The 17,469-nt window shown below is 40.7% G+C and overlaps 1 protein-coding gene across 1 annotated transcript in view; it reads right to left on the minus strand.

The window, feature by feature from the left end:
• Positions 1 to 2,161: 2,161 nt before the first annotated feature.
• The window catches only part of RFXAP (regulatory factor X associated protein), a 32,385-nt gene continuing 17,077 nt past the window's right edge, over positions 2,162 to 17,469 (minus strand). Inside the window, exons 3-5 of the mRNA XM_072856951.1 lie at positions 9,643 to 10,280; positions 6,840 to 6,947; positions 2,162 to 3,819 (exon numbers count right to left, since the gene is read on the minus strand). Coding sequence (XP_072713052.1) covers positions 3,709 to 3,819; positions 6,840 to 6,947; positions 9,643 to 10,280 — 857 coding nt within the window. The 3' untranslated portion in view covers positions 2,162 to 3,708. The remainder of the gene's footprint in view (positions 3,820 to 6,839; positions 6,948 to 9,642; positions 10,281 to 17,469) is intronic.

Here is a 17,469-nt window from a genome sequence, read left to right on the forward strand (position 1 = left end):
GATCTTCAGTCATAGTGTTTTTATTATCCATGGATGCTGCTATTTTATATTCCATGTTAGTATTCAAATAATATTGCATATGAATAGCATAGGAAGAAATAGACCAACCAGTTAATAATTTTAAATACAGACCTCATCAGCAAAGAAAAGCTAGAAAAAACTTGGTAAAGTCTGACCCCTTGCACTTTCACAGTAGTGAGCACATCATGTTTCAAAGTGGTTTTTTGATGCTAAAGCGTGTGTTACATCTTATTAATTCACAGTTATGTCCATGAGATGCTTTTCAAACAAGAAAGTAAGGGAACAAACTTGATGAGCAGAGATAATGCACATTCAGATAAATTTTCTTCGCTTACTCAAGCAATTGGAGTTTTTAATTATTTATTCTACTTTCTAAGTACAAGTTAAATGTACCACAGCATACTTTCTGCAGCTAATTCAGTGTTAGCAATTTAATCCCTCGTTTCAGTATCGCCTCTGTGATATAATTGGGCTGAGAAGTGAGACAGGAAAGTGAAGAAACAGGCCTTTTTGCGTGGACCAGTGGAGCCAAAAGGTTGCAAAGTTCTATACAGTCAAGGGGCCAAAATGGTGGATTTGAGCCAGGTGTGGTTTTTTTGTGTTAAGTACGAGCTATCACAGTCTGGTGCAGAAAAAAAACATGAATCATACATAGATTTAATAGTGTCACTTCTGTCTATGAACAATTCTGCCCTCTCTGTTCCATTAGAATCAAGGCAAAACATCTGCACCATCCAGAATAAAGTATTCACGGTGTGAATACTTAGTGATATTCTGTAAAAGAGTGTCAGTCACTCCATAAAGAATGCTACTTGGACTCTTGCCTCTTGAGAATGAAAAATCTCAGACATACTTAGTTTCAGGAGCCTGAGAGATCAGGGCAGCTCAGAGTCCTCCAACCAGCCCCAGAGTACTCTATTCCGTGCCCTGTCCTATCAAGAAAGATGTAACAACTGCTAATCAAGTGGACATTTTTACAAGCATTCCTCCTGCTGCATTTGATTTGAGGCATTCTGAAGTCAACATATTTAGTCTGATGTTTGAACAATACACTTTTTAACACACTCCATTTTCTTTGGCTGGAATTATTCTATTGTAAAAGGGATTATTCACGTCTTGTGTTTTACTGTTAATAAAGATATTTCTGATTTAAGATCTCTTTCCCTTGTTGTGTCCCATTTTTCTCTTTGAAAGAGATTGGCCTTGGAAAGCTGTAGGCCCCAGTCTGATCATCAGTGACTTTGGGAACCAGAGCATTTAGAAAGCCTTTATTCATACAAGTCAGTCTTAGGCAAGAGGAATCAGTGATTTCACTGAGTAATGGGATGAGGCAACACTTCCAGCAGAATGGGATGCTAGACATGATAAAATGGCTTGAAAACTAATACGGCATAAAATCTGCATGTTGTGAAGTATATGCATCCCTCACTGTCCTGTGGTAGATTTGAAGATTCAAGAGGATGATTCAGCTTACTTTTGAAGGAGGCAGCCCTGATCTGACAGGCAGTTAACGAGCAGTGATGCTGCCCGATGACAGAAGCCCTAGCTGCGGACCAGACTGACAGCAGTGGAAAGACAGACTTGCAGCTGTGCAGATCTCAAACTGCTCAAGGAAAAGAAGGGATATAGTAAGAACATACCCTTACAGAAGTCAGGTTTTAATCTTCCTAAAATTCAGATTTTGTTCTGCAGTAACAGAAGCAAGGCAGTAGAAGACAATGGTCTTGGAGCCACACGGACACTGATGGGTTCACACATGGCTTGGGAATCCCATCCGACACTCTGCCCGAACGGGACAGCCCTGTTACCAGCGCATCTCCTGACATCTGCACCAGCCTGTCAGGCACTGATACCACAGACCACCAGAAATACAGGATAGGTGAGCTGCACTATGCTGAACATCTCTATGCACATCTTCAGCAAGTTTCATTTGTTTTGAGGTAACCAACTTGTTCAGCACTGTCTTAAAAAACACTCCCTGTGCCCCTTTTCTACCATGAGGGTTTGTTTGTTTATTTAAGAAGTTTAATCAGATCTGTTCACCTAAATGCTTTCATAAGCTGACCACTTAAAACAAAAGCAAATACTTTATTCTACAATTTCAGCCCATTACATTTTCACATATATTCTGACACACTGCAAAGAGTAATCTGATTTTATTTAAAGCTAAAGTAACTTTCTATAACAAGAGCCTTGGAACACAAAAGTGTTAATGTCACCTAGTCAGAGCTAGCCATTTTAGTATAGAAAAAACAACAACATATAAATTTAACAGAACAAAAAAAGAACAGGCTTTTTTTTGTTTTTTAAAGAAAAACAAAGATTTTACTCAAACACTTATTGGTCCAGAACTGTTGATACAAAGGTTTTCAATTTATTTTTTAAAGAACAACTTGCACAATGCTAAATACAATAAATCCCTACAGAACAAGTTCTATACATACACAAAGCACAGCTTGTAAAAATTCCCAAGACTAACAAATACTCCAGAAGAGATATTATTTAGCAGATCAAACTGCTACAATATCAGAGTAGTACTTTAATAAGCACCTACACCACTCAGATAACCTCTATCCAGAAATGTGGTTTAATACAAAACTTTGTTTTAAAAACAAAACATGGGAATCCAACACTTACATAATACAGTGTTTGGATTCTTAACCCAATTGATTGCAAGTTCATCTGAATTGGCTGAAAACCTGAGAAGTCCAGCACTAGACCTGATTAGGTATCAGTTGTCTTAATAGAAGAATTTTAACTATACTTTTTTTTAGAAGAAAAAGACTACATAAAGCAAAAAAATTCATAATTACATTTTAGGTTTTGGATGCATTTGCTATTGTGAGTTAAAAGCTTTAAAATTTAATTTAGTCACTTGATTGATATTCTTGTCTGTAATTAAGTTACATTTCATGTACAAGAGGTTGCTCCTTACAAATAACTCCAGAAAACAAGGTCCAACTCTCAGTTGCATACATCCCACCGAATTCTCCTCTAAAGCTTTTTGCCATTTATCTCTTTTGGAACTTTTAAACACAAATTCTTTCACATGCTTTGCACAGACAATGAAGCATTTCAAACCTACTCAACTTGCAGACAATGAATATATAGCAGGAGGATTACCCGATTTGCACTTTTCTGAGCCACTGGATCAACTTCTCGATGGCACGTTGTCTTCAGCCTTTAGTGCAAAATTCTTCTGGACATAAGTTTCTCATATCCCTGAGCAATCACTGTTAGGTCATGCCACTGGACTGGCTCAAATTCAGGACTTTATTTCACTACTTCCATAGAAAGTAACTGACTTCCTTCAATGATTGTCATCAAAGAGTGACTTGATGAACAGTAAATCCTTATATAGAAAAATGTTAATTTAGTGGAAGACTTTGGTAGGAAAAGGGTGTACAGCTAAACATTACTAATATAAACAAATTTCTATTAAAAAATTAAACATTAAAATGAAGTTTTAAAAAGAATCAAAAAATAGACTCCTCCAGATTTTCTCACAAGTTTGCAGACACCCAAGCAACTCAAAACCTCAAAAGTGCAAACAAGAAACAAGTGGAATACATAACAGCAGCAACTTTAGTTTTCCTTTAAACTTGAGATTCTTTGTATTGATATAAAATACACATCCTATTCCTCCTTCAGCACCAGACTCATCTGCAGGTCATTGACCTGTTCCGATTACCCAGGTGCTCCTTGAAACTGTTGCTGCCTTTGTTCCAAAGCCTGTTGACTTAACAGTTGCTGTTGTTTCTGTAGAAACTGCACTACTTCTGGGCTTCTCAGTAGGGACTGCAAGAAAGAGAAACCAGACTTTAAAGAACTCACATATATTAAATAGCTACCATAGTGATTAAGTTTATGTTATAATATTTTTCCATTAAATCAATTTGCGCATTACCCATTGTTGTGGTTTAACCCCGGTAGGCAACTAAGCGTCACACAGCGTCTTGCTCATTCCCCCCACCAGTGGGATGACGCACTGTTCAGCAATAACTAAAACATCACTGTTATCAATGCTGTTTTCATCACAAACCCAAAACACAGCCTACACAAGCTACTGTGAAGAAAATTAACTGTATTCCAGCCAAAACCAGTACACCCATACGAATGAGAGTTGAATTAAATGCTGAAGAATTACAAAACATGCTCACAAAAAAACATCTAGAAACCATTTCAGGACATCAGCAGGTAACCACAAGCAGCATTAATACACATCCTGAAAGCAGATTCAGAATGTAAAGAGTATACAATATCACAAAAACCATAAAGATAGCAAACAGGAGTAATCTACTGACATATTGAAAACAAACACTCTTCAATTGTGCTTCAGTTTTGAGCCAATTTCTACATTTCCCACTGCAGAGAGCTCAAAAATACTATAATAAATAAATAAAATACTATAATTCTACAGCAAAGCTCACATGCCTGTTAGAGTTCAAGCATCTGGATGATGCTCTTAGTCATATGGTTTAGCTTTAGGTAGTCCTGTGAGGAGCAGGGAGTTGGACTCGATGATCCTATGGGTCCCTTCCAACTCGAGATACTCTATGATTCTATGTTCACTGAGTGTTCAATAATTTCCCAACATTTCAAAACAGCAGTCCAGCCACAAGGAATGAGTTAAAAAACCCCTCTGCCTTCAGTGAAAAGACGAAAGTATCTGAAACTATTTGCATCTGGCTCCTGGCCTGAACAGTTTCAGTGTGTGATCCAGCTTTGGTTGTTCACTCTTTCCTGCATGGTGGCACCACAAGTGTTTGTAATGTCAAATGGCAAATCAGGTTGGGAATGGATTCTTCCAAAAATTAAAGCAGGAACAAGGTTGTTTTTCAGCTCAATTAATTCCCTAGACTACTTGCTCATTATACATGGTCACTTCACCGATGCAACCAAAGAGGTACTGCGACCCTGTAATGCAGATTTACATGCAAAAGGACCAGCAACTTCCAGGGCAGGGTCTAGAACTTTATCCTATTAGGGGCAATTCTGCAGAGATTATAATTGAAAACAACCATTCTGCATATAACTTACACCTACAGCAACACTGAACAGGTAAGATAAACAAATCGGACACTGAAAGCGGTTACTAATAACAAACAGGCTCACTGAACAGATGCGCAGCCACCTTTTCCTTACCGTACATTAGCTTTATCAAGTCAAGAACTATCAACAGGGTAGTTCTGCAGTAAGTAGTTCTTTATCTACAGCTGACTTATGACATTAAGGTGCTTCAGGTTCTCCATCCACAGCTTGCTGCTTCTCAGCTCTTTGCCTCTGCTTTCTACATCTTTATCCAGTGCAAGCCACGCATCCAGGCACACAAGGGCCACCACAAAAGCCTCTCCTCGCAGAGATTAACCACACGCAAGAAACTTATAAGCAAGCACAAACGACTTGGCACTTCCAAGCAATCGACCTGCCAGCAGCTACCAGTGACATGCGGTAACTTTCACGTGCAGGAATGCAAGGTATGGAACAGCCTTGGATGCAACAGGCCGTGAGAGATCTTTCTGGGTCACCACGTATCCCTCAGGCCTTGTGTTGTGTAGACAGGCACAAAACAAAGAAGAAATTCTAGAAGAAATAATGCTGAATTACAGAAACGGAGTCAGAGCAGAGAGAGAAGAGCAAGAACCAGATCAAGGAGAATCTGAATCTCACTTCACCAGAATACTGCAAGGAAACCTCAATTCTTGAAGAGCCTTGACATAACTCTGTATAAAAGCTCTTAACATCTATTTAAAGAGCTTCTGGTTGCTATATTTCTAGAAAAAATAATGTTTCATTAATAGGATACCTTTCAAATTTAATTAAAGGCCACATGAATAGAAACAGCCAGGAAAGGGGACAACAATTCAGTAAGCAGGGCATGAAGAACAACAGATAATGTGAAAAATAAACTCCACAGTTCAGTACTTTTTTCTTGTAAAAGCTGAAGAGCTACAGATACCTCTCTGAGTTTTAGACATAATCATTAAATAGGTGCTATTACTGAGAAAGAATTCAAGGAAATAAATCTATATAGCTGTATACTTAAGACTGATACAATGTTTCTTTAAAGACATTTCAAATTTCTGAACAAGGACTACAGCACTTTAATAAGTATTGTTAAATTGCTTTGCATAGCTAACAGAGAACAGGCAAACAGTCCTATTAGCTTTTAGAGAAAGGAGACTGTAAAAACTAATAACATAGAAAGTAATGAAGCCGCCCAAGGAACAGTAAGTACTGAAATATTTCCCTTCATTGGGCTTAATTCTTTAAATACACTTACAGGAACAAAAAAAAAAACATTTCAAAACTGAGAACACATGCCATTCATGCAGTCTAATTACAAGTCACACTGTTTGCTTACACAGTTTGCTTTATCAACAAATATATACGCAATTTTAAGTGTGATATGATAGGTCTACAACTTTTAAAACACACGACAGTAATTAAGGCTTACATCAGACCTAAAGTCCATGCATTGTTCTATCTAAAGCTTTACACAAGTTGGTTTAACAAGCTAAAAACATTTTGGTTATACTATACACACTATTTACCCTAAAGAAATAACCATGTCTATTGGGTACTACCAAAATACTCAACATCAGTTAACATGGCAGGGATCATTAAATTTAGTCACCTTAATATCCTTCGCGCAGATGCCGAGACATGCATCTGCTCTGCAGCGTGTTTCAAATTTGAAAATATGCACATGTGGTGTACGATCATTAAACTGATTTTCATCTTTCACAAGGGTGACAGTTAAACATTGTCACACTGCCTTTAGTTCAGTTCAAAACCTCTAAGAAAACAAAACTTACCAGCCTCTTTTTATTCAATACTTGTTCTAAAAGAGTAGGTCTTGCTGGGCGATCTCCAATGGATCCTGTTCTCTGTTTTGAAACTGAAACTGAACCTTCAACACTATCCTGCACATGAAAGAAAATAAAAATAGAGAAGTAAGACTATAAACCCTGATATAATGATACATTTACTTTTCACCACAGAAAGTCCCAAGAGTAAACAACATTTGCCTCATTAATCCACAGAGGAACATAACAGCACAAGAATGGAAACATATCTATTCAAGAATTGGCCTCTTCTTTCCACATTATTTTCACTATTTAATCAGTCACAGTGAAGCAAAGCAGCTGAGTTAATCTTCTAAATTGCAGAACTAACCAGGTTACTATGGCTAGTTAATGGCTTGAATTTATTTGATTGCATTTCTTAAAAATGAAGTAATTCACAACAGCTCAATATCCAGCTTGTGGAATTGAATGATATTTAACATTTGCAATTGGGTAGGAATGACAATAACACTTTTAATAGCAAAACAAAACATACTTCAGAATACTATTATGAACTTGTCAAAGCCACAGGCAAGAGACAGTAAAATCTACATGTTTTTTCCTTTGTAAGTTTATTCTGTTCCTTGTACAATCACCAGTCATATGAATTAGACTGTCTTCTAAACAGCGTGGCTCTACAATCTGCTGTAGAGAAAATATTCATGGCTTGGCAAATTTCAACCAATGGTAAATCCTATGTGTATTAAATTCACAATTTACTGACACTTCCATTTACTTGAAAGGGTTCAAGCAAGAACAACAAAGTATCTCAGTATTTTTCACTTCAATCCTGTCCACACAAGTGAAACATGAAACTTCTAATAGGAGTCTAACTCTGACCCCACAAGACGACAGTATCTTGTGGGGCCTTGATAGACACCACTGCAAAAAAAGCACACTAAGTTTAGCACTAAATATCCTTTCTTCTGCAAGTTCAGGCCTTAATTTTGTAACATTCAAAGCAACCTGCACTTGCAGAAACTGGGAGAAGCAAGTCCGCTCTCTTCTAACACGTAATAATCACTATTTCATGTTACCAAAAGACCAAAAAGTCTTAACCCATCACTACATGAAATGCAGCAAATTTACCCTTCTCCCATACTGTCCCCTTTTCTGAACTAGCACAAGTATTTCTGTAGACACATCATGAAGTGAGCATGATGAATTATTAGGAAAGGAAGAGAGAAGAGGGGAAATCATGCTGGTATATAAATCTAGAATTCACGCACAGCTTGAATACTGTGTGCACTTTCTGTTCTCTCATCTAAAAGAGAAGTAGCTACTAGAACTAGAGAAGGTTCACAGAATGGCAACAAGGATAATAAAAGCACACAACTTTTCACTCAAACAAGCACGCTACACCTTTTCACTGCAGGAAGGAAACAACTTACAGGCAGGCCTACCAAATAAGTGTCACAAACTGAACAGGAATTAGTCATTCACTATATCTTCTAATGTGAACACTAACCAGCAAATTAAGTTAACAGCAGCCAGGTTCAAAAACAAGAAAGAGATAATTCAAACCAGGTAGCAGACCTGAAGAAATTATCAGAATGTAATGGATGCTGAGAGTTTACAAGAGTTCAACAAAAATCTGAAAAAGTACATGGACCAGACATCACTTAGAGTTACAAAATACATCAGAAAACCCACACCAGTCTCAGCAAGTCCTTTGAGCTGAAAGAGAAAGAAGCTGGGAGAATATTCCCTAGCAGCATCATGTACACTTGCTTTTTTATTAGGCACCTGCTTCATGGCAGCTTTTACAGCTAGACAAAAAAAAGATTCTTTGGTGCGACACCCAATATGGTTACTATTATATGAAGAAAATCAGAAAAATAAAAGTTTTTTTGATGGTTAGTTTGCAGTTAGATCAGTCACACAACTCCAGAGACAGCTGTGCTGACAAAAAAGGGTTGCTTTTACCAGGCATGCCAGGTAAGATTTTTTTCTTCTGGCAATCACTATTTTATACTTGTCCCTTCAAGCACAAACTAGCCAGCACCTTCAAAAGTAAAACCATTTCCCTCTTTCTACCTCATCTAAATACAAGATATTAAAAGCTAACTCGGTACAAGCAACCATCAGAAACTGGGTTATCTTGGCTGAGTCACAAACTGTAGGAAAAAAAAATATCTAAAAAGTTGAATGTTAGCATCAGTTCTCCCACTGACAATACTTCCCCATCTAAACAATACACCTAAGTTTATGAAAGTAAGTATCAACTATCAGTGGACTAAATATTTAACTGCCATTTAATATAAAAATATCAGCAGGTACCTTGAAGAACCTACATAACTTATTTTTATATACAATATAATCTGATACCCAATGGTCTTTTGTTACTTTAAAACCCCACATTTCAGTATCAACTAGGCAAGAAGACTGACACCTTCGATCTATACTTTCATCTTTCCTCCTGTGCAATAAACACACACTGCACAGCCAAGCATCTTTTAGCAAGAATTTCTTTTCTGGAATCTTCTAGTATAGTTGCAAGTTGCTACAATTTAGATCAGAGAAGAAACAAGAAACGGGGTTTGCCCTTGCACTAGAGGAAGAGCGAACTCTAGGCTGTCCTTCGCTGCCGGTACCAGAGACTTCTTCCCTTTCCTCTGGGCTGAAAGGTCCCATTCTGTCTGACAGAAACCGATGTTCCACAGGAAGCCCCTACTCCCAGGGCCAGGCAGCCGGGCTGCCCACCGACTTCACCACCCGACGAGGCCCAGCTGAGGCCCACACCACCACCACCGCCCGTCCCCCGGTGCCTCACCTCGGCCCGCGGGCCGCCCCCCGCGGCGGCCGCCCCGCCGCCCCCCAGGGCCTGGTCGCTCTTCTTGCGCTTGTACTTGTCCTTGTAAATCTTGTTGCGGTGGCGCTTGCACATCCAGGGCTTGCGCTGCTTCACCACCTGCGTGGTGGTCTCGCTGCAGCCCTGGTATGTGCAGCTCTTGCAGCCGCCGCCCGCCGCCGCTTCGCCGCTCGAAGTCGCCGCCGCCGCCGCCGTCGCCGCCTCCTCCTCCTCCAGCTCCTCCGGGCTGGCCGTGCTCTCGCCGCCCGCCGCCTCGGCCTCCTCCCCCGCCTCGGCCTCGCCGTCGCCGGGGCCCCCCAGCTCGTAGAATAACATGAGGCTGCCGCTACCGGGGGGCGGCAACGGTGGGTCGGCGCCCGGGAGCGGCAGCACCCCCCCCGCCGCCCCAGCCGCCGCCGCCGCCTCCTCGCCGCCGCACGGCTGCATCACGAGCAGCGCCAGCTGCGGCGGCGAGGAGGAGGAGGAGGAGGCAGAGGAGGAGGCGGAGGAGGGAGCGGCGGCGGGGCTGGCCCGCAGGGCGCCGGTAACCGAGCCCGCCGCGCCCGCGGCCCCCGGCGCCTCAGCCCGCGGCGCGGCCTGCCCCCCCCCCGCCGCAATCCCTAGCGCGCAGGCGCCACCACGCCGCACTCACCGCGCATGTGCCCGCGGGCCGCGCACGCGCCATCTTACCTGTGGCAAGGCGGGGCGAGCGCGCATGCGCTGGGTGAGCGTGCACAGGGGCGAGGCGCGGGAGGCGGAGTCACGTGCCTGGCGGTGCTGAGGGGGAGGGGAAGGGCCCCTTCAGTCGCGGCGGAGCTTCCCGGGCCGGTCTCTGGGACTGTGTCTTGAGGCTACGCCAGCACCACTCGCATGAAGCCCTTATGTCTTCCCAAGCGCAAAGAACCCCCTTGTGGCATGTCACAGCCACCAGTGTGGCTTGGCCCCGTCAGCCTGCTCAGCCCCGTGTCCTGCTGCAGTCCCGTGATGGCTGTCCGGACACAAACTGTCCTGCACTGATCTTCACAACTGCCGTCCCTGGGCTGTGCTTGTGTCCTCACTCTCCAGCCACTGCCAGCTGGACAGTGGGGACATGGGGGTACAGTTGGGCTTCCTCTCCCACTTAGCCTTTTTATTGCTTTCAGCCCTTGTAGCTTACAGCGTGCTGCTCCTTGCCCTTCCTTTCTTTCATTTGGGTATCAGTTCTCTCCTTGTCTCACTTCTACATGACTCTTTGGATGCTTTTTCCCTATTACAAGGTTCATCTGAGCCGCTAAGACCATCTTCACCCAATTTGTGCCATTACAAATACATTATTCCTAAGTAAACTTTTTTATTCTGCATTATAAATTAATGCTGTATCTGTAATCTTAGCCATTTTATCACTCCTCAATCCAGTCCTTTTTTCTGCAAAGGTCTTACCTTTTATTCCAAGAAAAAAATCACTTGTAATGCAACTATCATGCCTACCTTCAGTTTTCCTTCTACTTCCTCCTGTGTCACTGTTATGGTTTAGCCCCAGTCAGCAACCAAGCCCCACGCAGCCGCTTGCTCACCCTCCTCCCTGGTGGGATGGGGGAGAGAATCGTAAGAGCAAAAGTGAGAAAACTCGTGGGCTGTGGGCTGAGATAAGAACAGTTTAATAATTGGAACAAAAAAAATAATAATAATTGTAATGAGAAGGAAAACAACAAAAGGGAGAGAGAGGAACAAAACCCAGGAAAAAAACAGTGATACAACCGCTCACCACCCACTGACGGACGCCCAGCCAGACCCCGAGCAGCGATCGCTGCTCCCCGGCCAACTCCCCCAGTTCATATACTGAGCATGAGGTCATATGGTATGGAATAGCCCTTTGGCCAGTTTCAATCAACTATCCTGGCTGTGCCCCCTCCCAGCTTGGCAGAGCATGGGAAGCTGCAAAGTCCTTGACTAGTGTAAACATTACTTAGCAACAACTAAAACATCAGTGTGTTATCAACATTATTCTCATACTAAAATCTAAAACACAGCACTATACCAGCTACTAGGAAGAAAATTAACTTTATCCCAGCCAAAACCAGGACAGTCACAGGCACTGAATTTTCCTCACTCCTGAGGAAGTCCCACTGACTTCCATCTCCTTAATGACCTGCTGTTTGCCCCGCTTCATTTTTCTTACCTCCTTATTCTCCATGGGTTCTTGCCTTTCTCATTGCACATGTCAGTTTGTCCCATATTAAAGAATGGTGCTGACCCCATTTATTCTCTGGCAATTACCACAGCTCCCTTTTCCTGTCATTAAGATAAATAATAAATAATAATATAATACATATACAATAATATAAATATTATTAATATATATTATAAAATATATAATAATATAAACAATAGCGTTTTTCTCCAGCCACGCTCCCTGCACATGTCCACACTATAACTAACTAAAATGCAAATAAGAAATGGGAAGCTGATACCCTTTAAACAGCAGGAAGAAGAGTTGCTTGTGGCCTTCCCCAACACTTCTCTGAAGCCCCACTGAGACAGCTAGGTTTGGCACGGGCCAGTCAGACCAGTAGATTGAAGTAGTTCGAGTCTAAATGAGAAAATTATTTCCAGAGTGAAGGTTTCCAAGCAAATTCTCTGCTGAAAGCTCCCTCTTTTTTTGAATCTGATGGATTCTTCCTCAGAAACCTTGGTAACACACGGGGATCTCATTGGAGAGTGTGCCTGGAAGCATACTTCAGCTCCTTAGTTCTTGTTTTCCGCATCTGAGGAAAAAAGAACAACAAAAAAACCAGAAAACTAACACTACCCTACAAAGATATTGAGGGGATTCATTAATTAGCAAATCAATTTGATATTTAATGAGCCTATTACTGGACTGCAATGTGAAGTATTATCCAATTCTGTTTACCCCAGAACCTTATCATCTGCTTGCTTGAGGGCATAGAAACATGAACAGGAATTAAATTAGGGACAGCTAACAAATGAAGCCCTTCTTAAAAAGCTGCCATTGATGCTTTTTTTTCTGCCTGGTTTGCTCGGAAAAGAGAAACATTGTGATGGAAAAGAAATCAAGCAAAGTATTAGTTTAATTGGGCTGCACTTCTGGCAATCCAGCTTTTGGGGAAGGAAGGTCATGTTTGGATAATTTTGTCACTAGTCTATATCATTGCCATCCAGCCAGGAGCAGCTGCATCATGTTTTGCCTTCCCAGGTGCAATTAAGAGGAGATGCTAAATGTGATTATTGAAATCTAATAAGTTCATTTGTCCTTAGGCTGACAGCTTGTTGTTTAAATAGATTCTGTAATTTTCTGCGCTCTCTTTCATTTGTGTTTGTGAAATAGTTCATTTTAATGTTCTAGATTTCTGTGCCAATTCTTAGTATCCAGTTCTTAATTGTCTTGGGAAACAACATGTGTTAGAAAAACAGATACAGGATAAGATTCAGGAATGGAATCATAATTGGAGAGGCTGATCTGTCCTACTTACAGACCAAGATAGTACTAATGATTATAGCTGCAGTAATGTTTTCAGATTGTTAAAGTTATTTCAGCATTTTCCTATGAGTGATTATATGAATTCTGTTCACTCAATATCTGTCTGTCTGTCTATCTATCTATCTTTTACACAGAAGTGCATTTGCCTTTATTATGTGTTTTAAGAGCACAGGCCATACTAAGAACTTCTGTGAGAAGTAGGACTATGAAATTCATACATCCAGTGTTGTGATATCCCTACAAAGAAAACATAATCTAAATGCAAATTATCTTGTAACCTTATTGCTCTGTTATAAAATGAAAAGGTCGAGTCAAGGAGAGCATATGGGTTTTTAAAACGGCTAAGAAAGGTACTTGAAAGGTACAAGGGAATGAAGACTGCTGGAGGAAGCTGAGAACTAACAATTTTTAAAGCACATCTCTTTAGAAACACATTTGATGAGGGAATCAAAATGCGAGTATATAGTCAAGAGAGATTTTTCTACTTTATTGTACCTCTTACTGCTTAGCAGTCTCCCCATTTATTCCTCCTACCTGCTCTTGGGGTTCAAGTCAAATTGTACAGTGATACAGTCATGGAAAGGTTCAAAAGCTCAGCAGCCTCAAATCAGATCTCCCCTCAAAGGAAGGCGAAGTGAAGAGTGATCAATATGCTCACTGATACAAATTTCCAGGTGACAATGAGAGCTGAAGTCTTAGCGTGAATAGCAAAGCAAATGACTTTAAGCTACAGTAGTCAGTTTGTTAAAACTTGATTTTGAGATAAGTGTACAAAAGTTTGATGCCAATTTTATAAAATCTTATAAACATCCCTTTTTACACTATTCAAGTATTTCTGTTTCCCAACAATACTAGGAAGTCAGAAACACATTAGGCTTTGTGAATTACAGCTGAATTTACTTTTGCAAATCATGGAAATAAAAAACTCTAAATAAACACAAGTTTGGTTTGCATTATGGATATGTATTCTGGTTTTAGTATATGTATGGCATAAGATGGCCATCAGAAATGGGTTTCTTTCCCTAGGCCCTTCTCATTTTGCATGGTTACCTTTGTCCCATGACAAGAGATAGGTAAATCTGCTGAAAGTAAGTCTCCCCTTTCATCTATTTACACTTAATTAGACATAAATTAATCAGCTTATAAATAAAAATAGCATCCACAATATAATAAAATCAATCAAAAATAGAGCTGAATAAAATTGTGCAGGACAGGAGTTAGAATATGCCTTGAACCTCACATTGGACATTTATTAGCCCCTGTGCTCTCCACAGCTGTAGTTACTAGAACACTTCTAAATCTCAGAACAGTGTTTCTTTGGTGCTCTTTTCAATTACTGAAGTAGACCTTATCTAGGTGATTTCCATTCACAGTGAATGGATGGGTGGTTATTGCTTTTAGCACTGGAGCAGGATCAGTGTCATTCTGGATGTTCTCCCCCCATGCAGAGCCAGCATCCTTGAATGTGTCCTGGGATGTCTCCTGTGTGAGTCATGATATACGCCCTTATGGTGCTGAACAGTTATCACCTTGGCAGAGGTCAGTATCTGCTAATTCTAGTTATTACTGTTTCACAGATTGATTTCTTCTCAGTCTAAATCATTTGATTCAGGCCTACTTTAAAATAACATGCCAGATCTCTCTCCTTATAGCCAAGAAAGCGTGAATAACAGAGAAGAAAATTGCTTACCGCAGCAAAAGTAGGCATAGTTACTCTGCTTAATGAAGCAGTAAACATAAGTAATGGGATAAATTTACAGAAATAAAAAAAAAATGTAATGAGCTCAGTTTTAGACCATGAAATATTCTGTTCCAGTAGAAACGGGGAGAGCTTCGCTTATTAAGAAAGTTAAAACTAGATGGAGGCAAAGCTCTAGATAAGGGAAGCAATCCTCTGTTGGCAGGGAAATATGTCAGATTAGCTGCTCTGTCCATTGCTAACATCTGTGACTGCCAAATACAAGCAACGCATACCTGTATCTGAATGTCAGCATCTTTTCCTTCCTTTCTTATAACAATTGGTAACATTGCTCATGTTTTTTGACCTAAGTGCTGACATTCTTTCATGATCTAAGGGAGTCATGCCTTGGGGTCGCTCCTACCATACAGTTACTCACACAGGTTGTGTTCTGAGTAGTCTTTTCTCACTTTAATCAAGCAGTGAAGTATTTCCTGTATAGTTCTCATAAGTAGGTCTTACATGTCATTTCAAGCAAAAGTCGAAAGATTTACTTCTGGAAAAGTTATCTGAACAGCAAGATTCATATTTTCTATTTTTGGCTTAATGCCACACATTTGATAACATATAAGTGTTAGCAAAAGCGTCTAGTTTTTCTGAAAGATGTATTTCAGACTTGAGAGTCCACTTCGTGGATGAGGATGGCTCTAACCCATTGACAGGAATTTCTTTCTTGAACTGGAGCTATTTTTGCATACTTTTCTATCACTTTGTTGAAGCTGTGAAATAGCAACTTTGCCAGTTCTGCTACACAATCACAGAAGTTTTTCTGTTTTGTTTTTCAGTATGAAGTTGGGGATTTTTGTTTTGATTTGTTCTGTTTAAGCCACCATTCTTTAAAAAGTACAAGAATTACAATCACTTTGTCTTTTTTGTACTGCAGCGATGGAGAGAGCATCCATTCTTGGAGAAAGGGAAGGACAGAGGTGTAGAATGTTCCTGACACAGGGAAGTCAAAATGCCCTGGTTTATGAAATTGCATGTTAAGAACTGTCAGTGAATAAGATTTGTAGGCTACTCATTTACATGCTTTGCTAGCCCACTCTTCTCCTTTACAGAAAGTCAGGGAAAAAACAGTCGAATTAATGCCTTTTCAACTCTTTTGTTGTATTCTGCTCAATAACTTATTCCCGTTCTCTTTGAAATGCTTGGCAAATAAAGGTACCAAGTGAGTTCATATATAGGGACTTCAGTATGATCAGATTCAGACTATCAGAGATTTTGCAGGAGAGAGGGGAAGGAATTAGCACTCTGCGGGACTGAAGCATGGCTTGATCTCAGAAAATAACGAATCTGTGCCTAAGAAGCTATTTCTTCTCTCCTTTCTCAGACTGATGTTACAAGACTTGTATATTTAGGAACAGGAATAACATTTTCTAGACAAGTATGCTGTCTTTGTGCTGTGTGCATACAGCTATTCTCTGCCTTTCACCTTGACAACCAAGAATATGTCTAATTTGGACCTGAATGCCTGCCCGCAAGCATCCAGGATTAACAGCCTGTTGGAAAGTCCTTGGGGACCCACTTGTTTTCAAAGCCATTCTGTTAAAGCTGGATGTTTAAACAGTTTAATTCTGGAGGAGTCAGGGCCCAGACTTCCCACTGGACCAAGCTGGTTCCAAATACAGGAACCTGAGACCAGCCCTCAGAGAGCTCAAAAGGGAGTCATTAATGGGCCGTCAGAGGACTGCTAAGTCATTTGCTTGTATCTCTTAATTCTGATTGCCTTTATCCTTTTTCTCTTTCAGAGATCTAGGGCCAGCTCCTTGGTTAGTTACTAGATGCCCTGGAACTGCTACTTCACATGAAACGTTTTTCTTAAACATTGAGTTTATTGGTCCCATCACGCAACCTCACCTCAAGCATTCATATTGATTTACAGTCTTTTTACCACATTGGCATTGCAGCTGCATACACCTGATGCAAGTATTTCTGGAGGCATATCACAGACTTTGTTGTACTTCAGCACCAAAAGCCATTTCTAGGCAAAAGAGCTCCATGTATTTTTTCAGAAGCTTTTTGTGAACCCCGAAGTCCCTGTAGCCTGCCAACCCATTTGGCTGAGGCACATCTGTTTCTGCATAATTCTTATCCATTCCAGCCAGAAGGACAAATGCTGTGATTCACAGGCTGAACTTCTCCCAGTTGGGATCAATGACTTGTACTATTCAGCAGACATTCAGACTCTGTCCAGGTCCTGGTTATTATTTTAGAAGCAGCTGTTGGCATACAGAAACTAGAAGTTAATTTGGTCACTGCAGATTTAATCGCTATGCTGAATAATGCTACTGGTTGCATGTTCTGGTACAGGAAAATTAGTGAAGATTATGTTGCTTTGTACATTGGAGATGATCAGCTTCAGATCCAGAATTTTTCCAAGAAGAAGCAGATATTCATGGAGCTTTGTGAAGGAGTTACCATGTTACTTCAAGTCATAGCACTCAGAGGAGACCCCCTCCTTAAAGAAGCAGAGCACAATGTTCCCCTTTGAACAGAGCCACCCCGACTGCTGCAGATTTTCAGTAACTCTGTTCAGCACAGGGAAGTCAAGCTATTTGAACTGCAGTGGTGGAGTGTTGTGTAATGTTTTTTA

This window comes from Ciconia boyciana, chromosome 1 (assembly GCF_034638445.1).
Source record: "Ciconia boyciana chromosome 1, ASM3463844v1, whole genome shotgun sequence".
In the NCBI taxonomy this organism is placed as follows: domain Eukaryota; kingdom Metazoa; phylum Chordata; class Aves; order Ciconiiformes; family Ciconiidae; genus Ciconia; species Ciconia boyciana.